At 40.6% G+C, this 15,285-nt stretch overlaps 1 protein-coding gene across 2 annotated transcripts in view; it reads right to left on the bottom strand.

Annotated features, from left to right (window-relative positions):
- The window catches only part of NECAB1 (N-terminal EF-hand calcium binding protein 1), a 192,156-nt gene that overhangs the window by 39,028 nt on the left and 137,843 nt on the right, over positions 1-15,285 (bottom strand). For both annotated transcript variants that reach the window (XM_027064259.2, XM_015082867.3), the window contains exon 6: positions 8,587-8,723. In XM_027064259.2, coding sequence (XP_026920060.2) covers positions 8,587-8,723 — 137 coding nt within the window. The remainder of the gene's footprint in view (positions 1-8,586; positions 8,724-15,285) is intronic.

A 15,285-nucleotide genomic window follows, 5' to 3' on the forward strand; every position in this document is an offset into this window, starting at 1 on the left:
TTATTTTTGGTACAAATGTAAACGGGATTGTTTTCTTAATTTCTCTTTCTGCTATTTATGAGTGTACAGAAATTCAGTGAATTTCTGTGTATTGACTTTGTCTCTTGTAATTTTATTGAATTCATTTATCAGTTCTAGTAGTTTTTTGATGGAGTCCTCAGGGTTTTCTATATATAATATGTCATCTGCAAATAGTGAAAGTTTTACTTCTTCCTTACCAATTTGGATGCCTTTTCTTTCCTTTTCTTGTTGATTTCTGCAGCTAGGATTTCTAATACTATATTGAATGACAGTGGTGACAGTGGACATCTTTGTCTCATTCCTGACCTTAGGGGAAAAGCTCTCAGTTTTTTACCAATGAGTATGATGTTAGCTGTGGGTTTTTACACGTGGCCTTTATTTTGTTGAGGTATGTTCCCTCTAAACTTACTTTATTGAGGGTCTTTATCATGAATGGATGTGGTACTTTGTCAAATGCTTTTTCTGCATCTATTGAAATGAACATATAGCTTTTAATCCTTCCTCTTGTTCATGTGATATATCATGTTTATTGATTTGCAAATATTGAAATCCCACTTAGCTGTGGTGAATGATTTTTTTAAATTTATTGTTGGATTTGGTTTGCTAATATTTTGTTAGGATTTTGCATCCATGTTCTTCACAGATATTGGCCTGTAGTTCTCTACTGTAGTGTCTTTACCCAGTTTGGGTATCAGGGTAATGCTGGCTTCACAGAATGAATTTGGAAGTTATCCTTTCTCTTCTATTTTTTTTGGAATAGTTTGAGAAGAATGGGTGTTAACTCTTCTTTAAATATTTGGTAGAATTCACCTGTGAAGTCATCTGGTCTTGGACTTTTGTTTATGGGGAGTTTTTGAATACTGATTCGATTTTATTGGTGGTAATCAGTATTCTGAAAGAGTAGTCTTAGCTATGGCTTTTTTTTTTTTTTTTCATTTCAGCACTTTGAATAATAGATCAAGCTACTCCCTCTGACCTGCAGTGTTTCTGCTGGTTTTAATTATTATGTGTCTTGGTGTAGACCTGCTTGGGTTGATTTTATTGGAGGCTCTCTCTGCCTCCTCGATCTGGATGTCTGTTTCCTTCCTCAGATTCAGGAAGTTTTCAGTCATTATTTCTTCACATAAATTTTCTGCCCCTATTTCTCTCTATTCTCCTTCTGGGATCCCTATAATGTGAATGTTATCGCACTTAATGGTGTCACTGAATGCCCCTAATCTATTCTTATTTTTTACTATTATTTTCTCTTTCTTGAGCTTGATTGCTTTATATCACTGTGTCTTCCAGGTTACTGATCCATTCTTCTGCTTCCTCTAGTCCACTACTGATTCCCTCTACTGTAGTTTTAATTTCTATTATTGTGATCTTCACCCCTGGTTTTTGTTTTTTTTTTTTTTTTCATATTCTATGTCTTTGTAGAGGGTCTTTCTGAAATACTCCGGTCTTTTCTTGAGTCAGATGAGTATGTTTATGACCATTAATTAATTAATTAATTTATTTTTTTTAATTTTTTTTTAAACATTTATTTATTTTTGAGACAGAGAGAGACAGAGCATGAATGCGGGAGGGTCAGAGAGAGAGGGAGACACAGAATCTGAAACAGGCTCCAGTCTCCGAGCTGTTAGCACAGAGCCCGACGCGGGGCTTGAACTCACGGACGTGAGATCATGACCTGGGCCAAAGTTGGACGCTCAACCGACTGAGCCACCCAGGCGCCCTGATGACCATTAATTTAAATTTTCCATCAGGTATATTACTTACCTCCATTTCACTTTGCTCTTTTGCTCTGAGTTCATCCTGTTCTTTCACGTGGGACATATTCCCTGTCTCCTCATCTTGCCCAACTTTCTGTGTCTGTTTCTATATATTAGGAAAGTCAGCTATGTCTCCTTCTCCTGAAAGTAGTGGCCTTATGAAGAAGAGGCCCTGTAGTGCCATGCAGTGCAATGCCCCCTGTTTACCAGAAGCTGGCATTTCAGGGGTGTCTCCTATGTGTGTTACATGCATCCTAATGTTTTGGCCAAGCTGTATTTGCCTTCAGTATAGTCAGCTGCAGTGTCTCTCTGTCTGTTGTGCCAGGGTTTGGTCCTTGTTTTGTTAATGGGAAAGTCTGGTGCCACTTTGGCATTGAGTTTGGTCAAAGCAGGCATTTACCTGAACTATGGTCGCACTGATCTGCAAGGCACTCCCCCTATATTGTCTACTGAGTGGTTTCTGTTGGTGGGCAGGGCCTGCAGTCCGACTGGATGTCTGCCCCAGCCCACTTCTGGGGCCCCAGTGGAGCTGGTATGTGTGGTTACCTTTCCCCCTCCCCAGGGCAGAAGTAACTTTGAATTTGCATTGGCCACTGTATTGGATTCTTGCCTAATGCCACACCTGTAGCACCATTTTGGACTCCTGCCAAGTTGGATTACAGCAGACGGGTCTGCAGAAGAACATGGGTGTTGGGCATGCTCTTGACAAGCTAGATGAAGAGTGTTTATGCTGATTCCTGAAGGAGTCCATATATCTACTCTGAGGTGCGTGGGAGGGAAATGATGCTTGCCAACTCCTTTGTTCCTGGAGAAGTCTCCCAAAGATCCCTCCTCCTCCAGCACACATTTTGAGATTAGTAAATAAATCTCCTTCCCATATATTCCCTGCAGTTTTCAAACTGCTGCTTCTATGCTGTATCTCAGCAGGGATGTTTGTTTTGCTGTTTCTTTGAGGGCGGGAACTCAGTTTCCTATGGCCTTCCAGATCTTTTTTTTTTTTTAATTCTAGGTGTTAAGCCCCATTAATTCAAAGAACTAACGAAGTTGAGCCACTCTGGTTTTCAAATCCAAATGTTATACGGGTTCATCTTCCTTGTGTGGGTCCCTTGTGTCTGGGGTGCTTGGTCCAGAGTTCGCTCATCTCCCTTTTCCATGCTTACAGCGTCCCTCCCTACCACAGACAGTCGAGTGGGTCTATTTGGCTCCTGACTGTATCTCCACCCTTCCTACCACTTTCAAGGTGGCCCCTTCTCTACATTTATCTGTGGAAAGTCTGTTCTGCCAGTCTCCTGGTCATTTTCTAGGTTATTTACACTTATGTGGGTGTTACTTAGGTGTATCTATGAGACTATGTGAGCCTAGGATCCTTCTACTCGGCCATCTTTCCCAGAAGTCAGAGTGAAGAATTTTAGGTTGCAAATCATTTCCTCCTCAAATTTTGAAAAAGCTGTCTCACTGCATTCTAGCTTTTAGTGCCATTATTTAAAAAATCTAGTGTCTTATTCATCCTCTGTGTTTGACCTAGTTTTTGGTCTGGGAGATTTTAGACACTTCTCTGTCTCTGGTATTCTGAAATACCATAATGGCATTCCTTGGTGTCAGATTTTACAATTCATTGTAATGGGCTCTTAGTCTGTTCTATCAACTTGGAAACCCAGGTCCTTGTCTGAGAATTATTTCTTAGATAATTTCTCCCCTTTTTTTCTCTATCTGAAATTACTACTTTTCAAATCTTGAACCTCTTGGACTACCCTATAGCTTTATTATTTTTCTTTCTTATTTTTCATCTCTTTTTGAAAATGTCATCACACTTTTATCTCCAAATCTTGCTCACAGGTTCTTATTTCTGCAATCATAATTTCCAAGAGCTCTTTGAGTGCTTTGAATATTATTATTTTTAAGTAGCATCCTTTCCTTAATTCATAAATGCAATATTTTTTCTGTTTTCTGAGGGTATTGATGATTTGGGTGTGGGGGGGAGTCTTCTTCTGCTCTCTGGATTATATGTTTGTTCTAAGTTTCTTTTTTGGTGTTTGATTTGTTCTCCTGGTTGTCCATGCCTATTTCAGAGGGAAGAAACAGGGATGATTGGAGAGAGAGGCAGGGAGGGAGGGATGGGGAGAGAGGGAGAGAGGCAAAGAGAGAGAGAGAGAGAGAGAGAGAGAGGGAGGGAGGGAGGGAGGGGCCAATTGCCAACTCACAGCCTCCACCGTAGAGTGGCCTGGCTAGGCCTATTCATTATGGGCACCATATCTTGGTACTTTAAGTCTGTCTCTTGGACTGAGAATAGCCAGGGAAGCATCCCCAACTAGTGTATAAGCTCGCTGTAAGTGCTCTGAGTGGGTTTCAAAGCTCACCGTTCAGTATGGAGACTTTCACTTAATGCCTCAGTTTTTAGTATCATGTACTAACCCCTGCTATGCTAGGTGTACATCTGTTCACCTTCTCCAGAACGAACATCTCTAGGCTTCCTCGAGGAGTCGTCACACAGCACTGGGTGGAGCTTTCAGCAATACATTAGCCCTGCCTTCATCTTCACTGCACATGGTGAAGCCAATCCTTGAGCCTTTCTGAGGTTTTGTGGTACCCATTACATTGCATTTTGGCTTCATACATTGTCTATATTTCATCTTTCTCAGAGCTTCTACATCAGTCATCACTAGATTCATTTTCTTTCCATATTCCAAGCTTCTATCTCGTTGGTTCCTCTATCCTTATCTTTGTAGGTTTATGACTCCTTTTTGTCCAGGCACTGTTAATGCCTTTTTTGAAAAGTTTAGGGAGGAAGGAGAAGAAGTCATGTTTACTCTCCAGTCTTTAACTAGACCATCCTATGGAAAGTCAACTTTCTATCAATTTCAGTGGTCACAAGAATAGGAGACTAGATCAGTTATTCTCTATGTTCAGGCTGAGGGAATATGAACTGTCTGAACTTTTATAACTACCTATAAGCTTCCCTGACTTCTATGATAGCCAACCATGAAAAGGAGAAAAATAACTTCCAAACCTAGAAGGAAATCAGTCATTTCTCTAGATAAAGGAGCACTTTGGAAAATAGAGTAAATTTTCAGATTCCATTATAAAAAAGAAATTCGCATATAATTAAACTGTGTTCCCAGAAATCTGGTTTGTGAGGAATGGAGATTTATATAAGAGGACAGGGGCCTCTAGAGGGAAACTTCAGTGTAACATAATGATTATTCTTGTCATTGGCTATTAGGTACTTTCGGAAGACATGGAATTAAAGTGGCTCCCATTTAGCAGTATGCCAGGACAGATACAAAGAGTGTTGTAGAACACCATCTGAAAATCTCACCTCTGTGGCATTCCAGCTGTACGCATCCCTTCTCTCTGAAATTGCCATTTTCACATGAATAGACGCAGACATTCTGCCCAACATTGCATGTCTAACTCATTACTGCAGGATGACTGACACTGTGTGATTCCTCCCTGGGGTTGATAACTAGACTAGATGCCTTCCCCAAATTTGCTATATTCCAAAGAGGCTTTGTATCCCTAGGTTTCACAAATATTAAGCCTCACAGTAACACTGATGTTTAAGGGGAAGCAAATTACTACAACCCTGGGATTTTTAATGTTCTCTGCAGGTTCCAGCTGTTGACTATGCAGGGCATCATGGAGTCTTCCTTTATGTTACAAAAAACTGATGAGGTTTTGGGTACATTGATTTGACCTCTCCTCTCCGACCTAGCTCTAACTCTTCCCAAATCTTTACTATATACTGTTATGAGACTAATATTCCCTAAAACCTGGGACGCCTGGGTGGCTCAGTCAGTTAAACATACGACGTCAGCTCAGGTCATGATCTCATGCTTCATGAGTTCTAGCACCGTGCTGGACTCTGTGCTGACAGCTCAGGGCCTGGAGCCTGCTTCAGATTCTGTGTCTCCCTCTCTCTCTGCCCCTCCCCTACTCATGCTCTTTCTCGGTCTCTCAAAAAATAAAGAAAAACATTAAAAAATTAAATGTTTCCATTACATTTCTCTTTCATTTACAACCACCAATCTCGGATCATATGAAATCTAAATGCAGTATCTAGCTTTTAAGACCTTCTAGGGGTGCCTGGGTGGCTCAGTCAGTTAAGCATCCAACTTCGGTTCAGGTCACGATCTCACGGTTCATGGGTTCAAGCCCCACGTTGGGCTCTGTGCTGACAGCTCAGAGCCTGGAGCCTGCTTTGGCTTCTGTGTCTCCCTCTCTCTCTGCTCCTCCCCCACTCACGCTCTGTCTCTGTCTCAAAAATAAACATTTAAGACCTTCCCTGGCTTACATGCCAGGTAGGTTACGTTCACTGTCCCAGGTCCTCATCCACTGCTATTCTACATGGTTCCCTTTATTTGGGATTCCCTTTCATTCGTTCAGTTTCATATATTTAACATGTAGTTGTGCCAGGTAGAGGGAAACAAGGCAGAGCCCCTGTCGTTTAGAAACTCCAAGTCTCATGTGAGAGATAAGTAAACGACTGGGTTTGTAGATACGTCTAAGTAGAGGGTACTGAGGAAATATGCAGTGGTGGAGCAGGAGAAATAAAGACAGCAGTGCTGTCCAAGCAATGACCAAGCAAATGGGGAAGAGCCAGCCAGAAGAAAGGAGATGGTACTATGGGGTGGGTGAGAAGACCCATCCCCCCAGGGAGAATATTCTCTGCCATTAAATCTACCCTAAATATCCTGCTCAAGTCTTGTCTCCTCTGAGGCTTATTTACTGGTCTCTTACTTGATATCACAGGAAAAAGAGAGCCATCTTTCCTGTCTTGTTTTTTCCCCACCAATGAGGGCCCCTGGGGTTCTCCTGGCTTTGGTCTATGGTGACCAGCTGATTCGAAGATGAAACTAGGGAGAGGAGACACAGCACTTTTAAACATGAGCACAACTTGCACTCTTCCATCAGGGTCACCAGAGATTCTAAGTTGGACTTATGGGCACAAACTCATAGTGGAAACGAGTTTTTTATTTGCTTTTTACTTTATTTTTAATGAAACCTCCCCAGGTGGAGTATCATGGATTTGGGGTGGGATGTGGGCATCCCTGGGTACCTTGATCAAATCCTGTACAACAGCACTACCCAGACTTACATCAGACCTGTTATAGTTCTTATTCTTCCAGGCTCTGTTTGAGCTAGAAACCTATAAATAAAATATTCATGAGTCCTCCAATGTCTTTCAGTTCTGCATTATCACATCCTTTCTCATTAAACACAGCTGCAGCTGTTGGTAGCTTTCACAGGGGGTCCAGGCTAGCCTGTGGCCTGACACAAAAAACAGCTGTTCATTATGTATTCACTATATAGCGGTGTATGTAGAATTCAAGTTTGCAGGAGATGACCATAGACAAAACCCAAAATGCAGGTGAAGAAGGGAAGGGGAGCACTTTTGCAGGCCTCTTCCCAGGGGGCTAATAATTGACTCTAAAAAGGGAGAATCTATTTTGCGACAAGAAAATCTAGACACAACCAAGAAACCAACCTTAACTTCCCGTTTGGAACCTGAAATCAGTATCACTGTGTTTCAAGATACTCCGTTGTCCTCTGCTCAAACTTGCGGAACTGGCTGACTGCTTTTCTAAAGCTCTGTTACACCTGCCATTTGAGATGGAATCACTCAATGCAGTGGAAAGAAGTTTATAATGTGAAAATGCTCCACAGATCCATTGAAGAGTGCACACCCATGTTCATCAGCTGCACAAGCTCATTAGATTGGAGATTAGAGGCTTTTTTGTTAGGATTTGGTGGTGCTCACTCATTTTGACATTGTAAACACATGGTTGAAAATTCCACTGTTTCTCTGAGATGTCCTAATGATTATGTATCCATTAATTTGTTTAGAAAAATTGGCCCTACTGAGTACTTTATTAGCAGCCTGTTCAAAAAAGCTACTGTGTGGTTCTCCCTAACTTAAAATGCAAAAAGTTAGATGGTCACATATCTAGGTTTGAAGTAACACATGCAAAAATATGTTGCATAAGCATGAGTTTTGCCAAGCCCTTCTCTAGCTTGCAAGGTATAAACAATGGTAACTCAAGAAAGTACCAACTGTTGGTTGGAATAATTTTTATGTCTGCTTTACACATTTCTAATTCAGGTTTCTCTTTAGCATTAGCACCTTTATTTATACAGCTTTTATAATCTCATTACTTATCTTCTCCGTGATATTACTTGGTGGTCTTGAATTTTGAAAACTTTTCCTACCATCCATTTTTCTCTATTTCCTTAAGTAAAAAGGCTGATTCTATTCCCAAGTCCCCAGGTACATCCAGTTCATTTGGCCTCTTGGTCTCTTTTCTATCACTTCCACATTTTCACATAATACTCATTTGCAAGATGAGCCCAAATCCCATCAGGAAATTCCACACAATTGTCTTTCACTCTCTCTCCATATTTAACCTTTTGCTTTTCCTAAATTCTTGGCAAGTTTTTTCCCCTTCTGTATGATAAGTATCACTTTGCACCGTGCATTACGGTTTTACTGTTCATGTCTTATTTACGTATTAGATTTTAGCCTCCTGAAAAGTCAGGACTTTGTAAAATGTATCTTTATGTTACCGCAGTGTCTTTTAAAGACTTCTTCATCTATTAAATCCTCAATTTAAATTTGTTGAATAAACGATGGACAGTAAAAGTAGAATGGCCTCTTGTAGAGGAAAATATAAGGCAAGAACCCAACGGTGGTTCCTGTCATTCCATTTAAATTGATTAATTTTCATTTTTAGTTTTCATTAGTTTAAGCATGAATGCCCCTCAACTGGTATTTCACAGTAAGTAGCAAGACACCCTATGAAAATATTTAACTTGCCTTTCTTGACGGGTTTGCTCCTCAGTAGTTTCCATGGCACATTCCAGAGAATTCTGGAGAGACTGAAGCTGATTCAAGGTCTCCTTCAATAAAAATCGAGTTACAAATTGTTCCAAGTTGGAGGCCTCTTGGTAGTCCTAAAGATGACCAAACAAAGGCAGTTACAAGTATGGGAAGGAAAAAATATCCAAGAATAATTTTCCCCCATGTACCCAGCAATCTCAGATCAATCCTCGAGGAGAAACAAAGGCAGACATGTTGGCCCTGGAGGCTGGGGCAGAGCTCTATTCACCCACCAGCAGTTGCATATAAGAGCTGCAGGGACCACAGGAATATCTCTCATCTTCCACTGCACATGCATCAACATAAGGAAAAAGGACAAAACAAGCAGAATTATGGAACAGGCATATGTATAAAAGGAAAAGAATATTCTCTGGAGAAAAAAAAAAGGTTGGAATGTGATTAACTCAGCTTGTTCTGTGCTTCATTTAAGTAACAACCACACCATCATGTATTTTCTCCATTATCAACTAAATGAAGTCACGTTTCAGCAACTGGCTTGGTTCCCTCTTGATGTATTTATTATGCCTGATCTGTATTATACTGAAGCCAAAGGAAATTATGTGTAGTTATCCCCAAACTCAGAAAATGTTAGGCATGGAATATTTAAACAGTTTGCTAAATCTGCTTATGTCCCTCCCTCACGAACCTACCTGAAGCTCAATTGTATCTAAATGCCACAAAAGCACTGTTCCTTCAAACGGCCCCAAGTCTACCCGGAGATCATTGCATACAGAATAGCCGTACTTGCCAAGTTTAGTTTTTGGAGACAGGTGGGCTGTACATGGTGCTACCTGCTGTTCTCTTCTACAGTCTCAGGGAGAACCAGGAAAGAAATGAAAATCAGGTTGGCATGGAATCCAGCTGCCCAAGCCACTCTTTCATGGCATGAGACCAGCCAGTGAAACTTCATTTTCTAGATTATTGGGTGGGAATGATACATACAAGTTCAGCTAAGAAACAGATTTATCTAGCTCTGTCCCTAGATGACTTTTCACAGTTGAAAATACAAAACTGAAAGGAGTGACCGTGACAAGATAATGCCGGAAGTTACAAGGTGCTGGGACATCTCATGTCATGGTTGGAAACTCAGAAAAACCAAGATGTAGTTATTTAATCTCTCTGGGTCTCAGTTTTCTCATTTACAAATCAGGCTAACTCAGGCATATATTCCATCTCAAAATGGTCTGTGTTTTCAGCAACTCGGAATTAGGAAATACTGGATTGTGGCTTCCTGATGGAAATTACTTTGGAAATTTTCTTCTGATAGCAGAACCACCTACTGCCCCAGAAACCCTCATTTCATTCCTATTTTGAAATCATTAAATGCCTCAATTATCAGTTTCTTTTTAAGTGCATTCTTGTAGGTGAACACAGAAAATTCCCTTATCTACCCCATCTAATGATCCGATTTGAAATGTAAAAATTTTCATGCCTTTAAACTCCACCTAAGAAACTAACCATAAACCAAAACATTACATGCTTATAATAACCTAAGAGTTTTTGTGAGTTAATTCAAGGTAAAAACACACCACATATTTAGTTTTATCAAACAGATTGCTACTTAGCAGCAATAAAAACTTCAAAAAATTATTTCTCGATGTGTGTTTTTTTTTAAACTGAGTAAAACTTTCTTTTGAGAAGAAAATGTGATAGAAAAAAAGGCATGTGCTTGATTCTTTCCCCCTAGTCATTTCCCTTTTGAGAAAGCATATTTTTAAAATAGAATTTATTTAAAACATTTTTTAAAAATAAAAACAATTTATTAAAATGCCAAGACAGCGTAATGGTGTAGTCAGAGATTATGCCAATTACATTTGCATCTCAGTATACACCACGACTAATCCAAAGCTAAACTATGAAGTTTTATACCTATTCGGAGACAGCCCGTATGGTGAAGGAAGCGTACATTTACTGAGCAACGCGTTGTCCCATCAGCCTGGCTCTTTCCTCAGTTAAATGCTAAGTATGTGTCACGTCAGAATGATAGAACTAATCGCATATCATTGCAATCAGATTTTAGCTTCTTAGACTCAAAGGTCACACCTTATACCTCTGTGGGCCTCATGGTGCCCACAACAGATAACTCACTCAATATTTGATTGCAGAGAAACTCCTCTAAGTCTAAAAATTGATTGCATTAGCTATTGTGGTCTTAACATATTACGATTTGGGTGACATTTGAGTGCAATACTTAAGGACAGTTAAAATCTGACAACTGGCTATTCCACGGCAGCAAAGTAAGAAGTGATTTTGATACTGAGACATCTGTCTCCCTCTGATGAGAGTTTGCTATCATCACGAGTGACTCTTCAGACAACACTAAGAGGTGGCACAACTAGCTAGTACACTGTGAATGGCTGATGCCTTGACATTGAGAGGGGTGGGAGATGGGGTTAAGGTTTTGGGGGACTCAGTTCTTTGAGTCAATACAAAGATTGGCTGTTACGTGCTACCACCCCTGGATCATGAGAAAAGAGCCTCTTTCTTTCTTTTCTTTTCTCTTTTCTTTTCTTTCTTTATCTTTATTTTTGAGAGAGAGAGACAGAGTGTGAGCAGGGGAGGAGCAGAGAGGGAGACACAGAATCGGAAGCAGGCTCCAGGCCCTGAGCTGTCAGCACAGAGCCCAACACAGGGCTCAAACTCACGAACTGTGAGATCATAACCTGAGCTGAAGTCTGACGCTCAACCGACTGAGCCACCCAGGCGCCCCTAAAACAGCTTGTTTTCTAATATTCCTGTTTATCCTTCCAGACCCTACTCATGGCACCGCCTTGGTAGAGCCTTTCCTTTCCCTGATCTACCACTTTGCTTTGTGGGATTAGGCACACTTCCTTTCCCTTCTCTGTGTTCCGAGCCAGAGGAACTGGTTAATATGCAATTTATCACTGTATATTATAATGCTGTCCTACTTGCCCATCTCCCACATCCCAGGCGAGCTCTTTAAAGGTGGGAAATAAGAGGTGCTTGGGGGGTTCAATCAGTTGAGCTTCTGACTTTTGATTTTGGCTCCGGTCATGATCTCATGGTTCGTGGGACTGAGCCCCATGTCCGCCTCTGCAGGGACAGCACGGAGCCTGCCTGGATTCTCTCTCCCTCTCTCTGCCTCTCTCCCACTTGTGCATGTGCTATCTCTCTCTCTCTCTCTCTCTCTCTCTCTCTCTCTCTCTCTCTCTCTCCCTCTTAAAATAAATAAATAAACATTAAAAGAACCCATAAAGGTAGGAAATATACCTTATAATCATCTCTGCCTCCAGAATGCCCAGAACAAAGCCCAGCTCATAGCATGGTGCTTAAATGTTTAAAGGGTATGTGCACAACAGGACGCTACCTGTAGATTCAGGCACCAGAGGACGTATCTGGGCATCAGAAACTATTTTTGCCTTCCCCCAGGCACCAGCTGCTTCCCCCTGCCTCTCACCCTTGCCAGGGGCAGACACTGCTGTCCAGCCTGTCTGGTCGTGTGGGCTCCGCAATAAATGGAAATAAAGCTTTGTTCTTAACAGACTGTCCTCATTTCATTTTCTGGACCATGTGTTAGTCTTCTTTCCTTCCCTTCATCTGAATCCCAAGGTTTAGGACTGCAGACCCAGGTGGCATGGATTCAATCCCCCTTTCCTTCTCTGGGACGTGCAGCAGATGTTCCTTTGGAAGGTGGTGGCAAAAAAAGCAGATGGAAAATTAAATAGATAACAAGCTGGAAAATGTCAAAGCCTGGTCCTCTTTATTCTCAACAAATGTGTTGGTTGTGCAGGTACAAAAAGGGGTCTTTGCATGCTGAACTCCCCAAAGACTAGTATGTTGGCTTAAGACACACATTCCTTTGAGCAAAATCCAGAAGGCGAGAAACTGGCAGAAAGAACATCCACTCATCTACGAAAGCAGCAAAAACACGTACAGATGGTACCTGATATCCAGATTCTGCCACTTTTTTCAAAAACAGTTTAGTCCTTTATGTCTATTGGAAAGGTTAAAGGCAAATGAAGGTTAATTATATGTTTCTCAGATCCCAATACTGTTTATTCATGTCTTTGACAACTGTCATTTAATCTTGAAGCGGAAATTGTTAACAAACTAGCATTAATATTTCCGTTTGTGCCTTTGGAAAGCCACACTGTGAACAATCTGCCTATTTCTTTTATATGGAGCTGGGACAGGGTGAGGATTTATTCAAGTAAAAACCCTAGCATTAGAAGCACAGTCCTTTAAATATCAGGTTTCTTAGGGCACTGCCTGTGCATCTTAATTGTCAGATCATTTCTCAGAAAGCAAGCCCCTGCCCATCAGGGTGATGGAAGAGCAGAGATCCCAGCTATTAACCCACCATGAATCATCTGAGTTAATTAGGAAAATCAGAGCATCAGTCTTCCCTGTTTGTATTTGCCCTACTTGAAAATTAATCAGGTCGGTGACATCCAGCCTCAGTGTCTTCTTGTTTATGAGATCAGATGCAATCGGACTTGGGGGCGGGGGAGGGCTTCTGACTTCCTTTTGATCTAAGCCCTGCAGCTATCCCTGTTCTTGTGTGAGACGTCTGTGCCTGCTTCTGTAACAGGAAAAACTTCACTTCTACAAGGATAAGGGTATCTTTTTCTTTTTCTACTCCCCCGCAAACTGTTGCCCTTTAAAAACAGTAACTGGGGGCGCCTGGGTGGCTCAGTTGGTTGGGCGTCCGACTTTGGCCTAGGTCATGATCTCACCATTCCCGAGTTCAAGCCCCATGTCGTCGGGCTCTGTGCTGACAGCTCAGAGCCTGGAAACCGTTTCAGATTCTGTGTCTCCCTCTCCCTCTCTGCCCCTCCCCAACTCGTGCTCTGCCTCTATCTCTCAAAAATAAATAAATGTTGAAAAAAATTTAAAAAATAGTAGCTGGTTTACACTGCTTTATCTATGTCCTATTTCTTTAGACATTCTTAGACTTTCATTTTAAATGGCTTTTCTTTTAAAGTGGGAGAATACTATATCAAATTTAACCCTTAAAAAATAAAAAATAAATAAATAAGTAACTGGCCCTTAATTCAGAGTCTTAAAAATTGACTGAGGTTAATTCCAGATAGGTCTTTAGAAATTTTAGAGAGCAAAATGAGAGATTACAATATTTTCACATGCAGATCCCCAAGGATTCAAGGAATTATAGATTTGCAGGTTAGTGAAAGAAAAAAAACAAGGCTCTAATCGTGGAATAAAATGTTACTAAATAACCAATAAAGTTCAACAATTTTGAAGCCCCATCTTAACTAGCTATTCTATAGTTTGAAAGCAGAAAATACTTTGGAGATGAGTCATATAATTTAACATCTTTACAATGGCAAACCCCACTGTAGAGGGCTCATGTTGAAGTTATCAAAGATTGATTTCATGTAGGCTTCTTTCCTCTGGCTCCTTCTATTGTTGTGTTTTATAACAGGAGACTCTAACAAGAACATATGGCCCCTTGAATGTCTATGCCCAAAGAAGAATCCCATTCTGCTGTGAAGTGATCTTCTTCAAACAAGTGGAATTTTGGCAAAACAAACAAAAAAAAAAAACAAAACCCCAAAACCTGCATTTGAAGGTTGGAGAGTCGGTCCAAAATGAGGGTTAAGAGCTAACAGATGAAGTCTTGGGTCGCATTCATCATATTATTATCATAATAACACAGTGTGGTGATTAAGAATCTGGGTTTGAAGACAGTTACACATAAGTTCTAACCAGTGTTATGCTACTCAACAGGAGTGTGAGCTTGGGGAAGTATTCAACCTAAGTCCCTGTTTCCCTAACTACAGGTAAGAACAGTCAATCTCATAAACTAGTGAGGATTGAACGAAATAGAGCCTGTAAAGCACATGTTAAGCACATGTCAAGCACATGCTAGCACATGTCTAGCTTATAGTTTCTGATAAATGTTCATCGTTGCTATCAATCCATTGGAGTACGGATATTACAAAGTGTAATGCATAGGTAATTGGCTCAAAATTCACAAGGCCTGAACTTGAATGCTGTGATAACAGTTCACTTCAGAATTTTGCTGGGATAATTATAAGTTGGTGTTCAGTGTGTAGCAGACTCTTCACAAATATTAATTTTTTGGAGTTCCTTCTACGTATATTTTGTACTGCACATCTGTTATCTTTCTTATTCAGAAATGTGTAACTTTTACACACACATTTCTTACCATATTGAAGCTGTGACTCATGGGATTCAAGCTTTGAGAAGGGTCAGTTAAAAATATGGATTTCAGTGGATGCAAAAATTCTCAACAAGATACTAGCAAATCGAATCCAAAAGTACATTAAAAGAATTATTCACCATCATCAAGTGGGATTTATTTCTGGGATGCAAGGCTGGTTCAATATCTGCAAATCAATCAATGTGATATATACCACATTAATAAAAGAAAGGATAAGAACCCTATGATCCTCTCAGTAGATGAAGATTAAGCATTTGACAAATTACAACATCCTTTCTTGATAAAAACCCTCAAAGTAGGGACAGAAGGAACATACCTCTATAGCATAAAGGCCATATATGAAAGACCCACAGCTAATACCATCCTCAATGGGAAAAACTGAGTGCTCTCCTCCTGAGATCGGGAACACAACAGGGATGTCCACTCTCACCACTGTTGTTTAACATAGTCCTACTTTCAGAAATCATCAA

The sequence above is a fragment of the Acinonyx jubatus genome, chromosome F2, assembly GCF_027475565.1.
Source record: "Acinonyx jubatus isolate Ajub_Pintada_27869175 chromosome F2, VMU_Ajub_asm_v1.0, whole genome shotgun sequence".
Lineage (NCBI taxonomy): Eukaryota > Metazoa > Chordata > Mammalia > Carnivora > Felidae > Acinonyx > Acinonyx jubatus.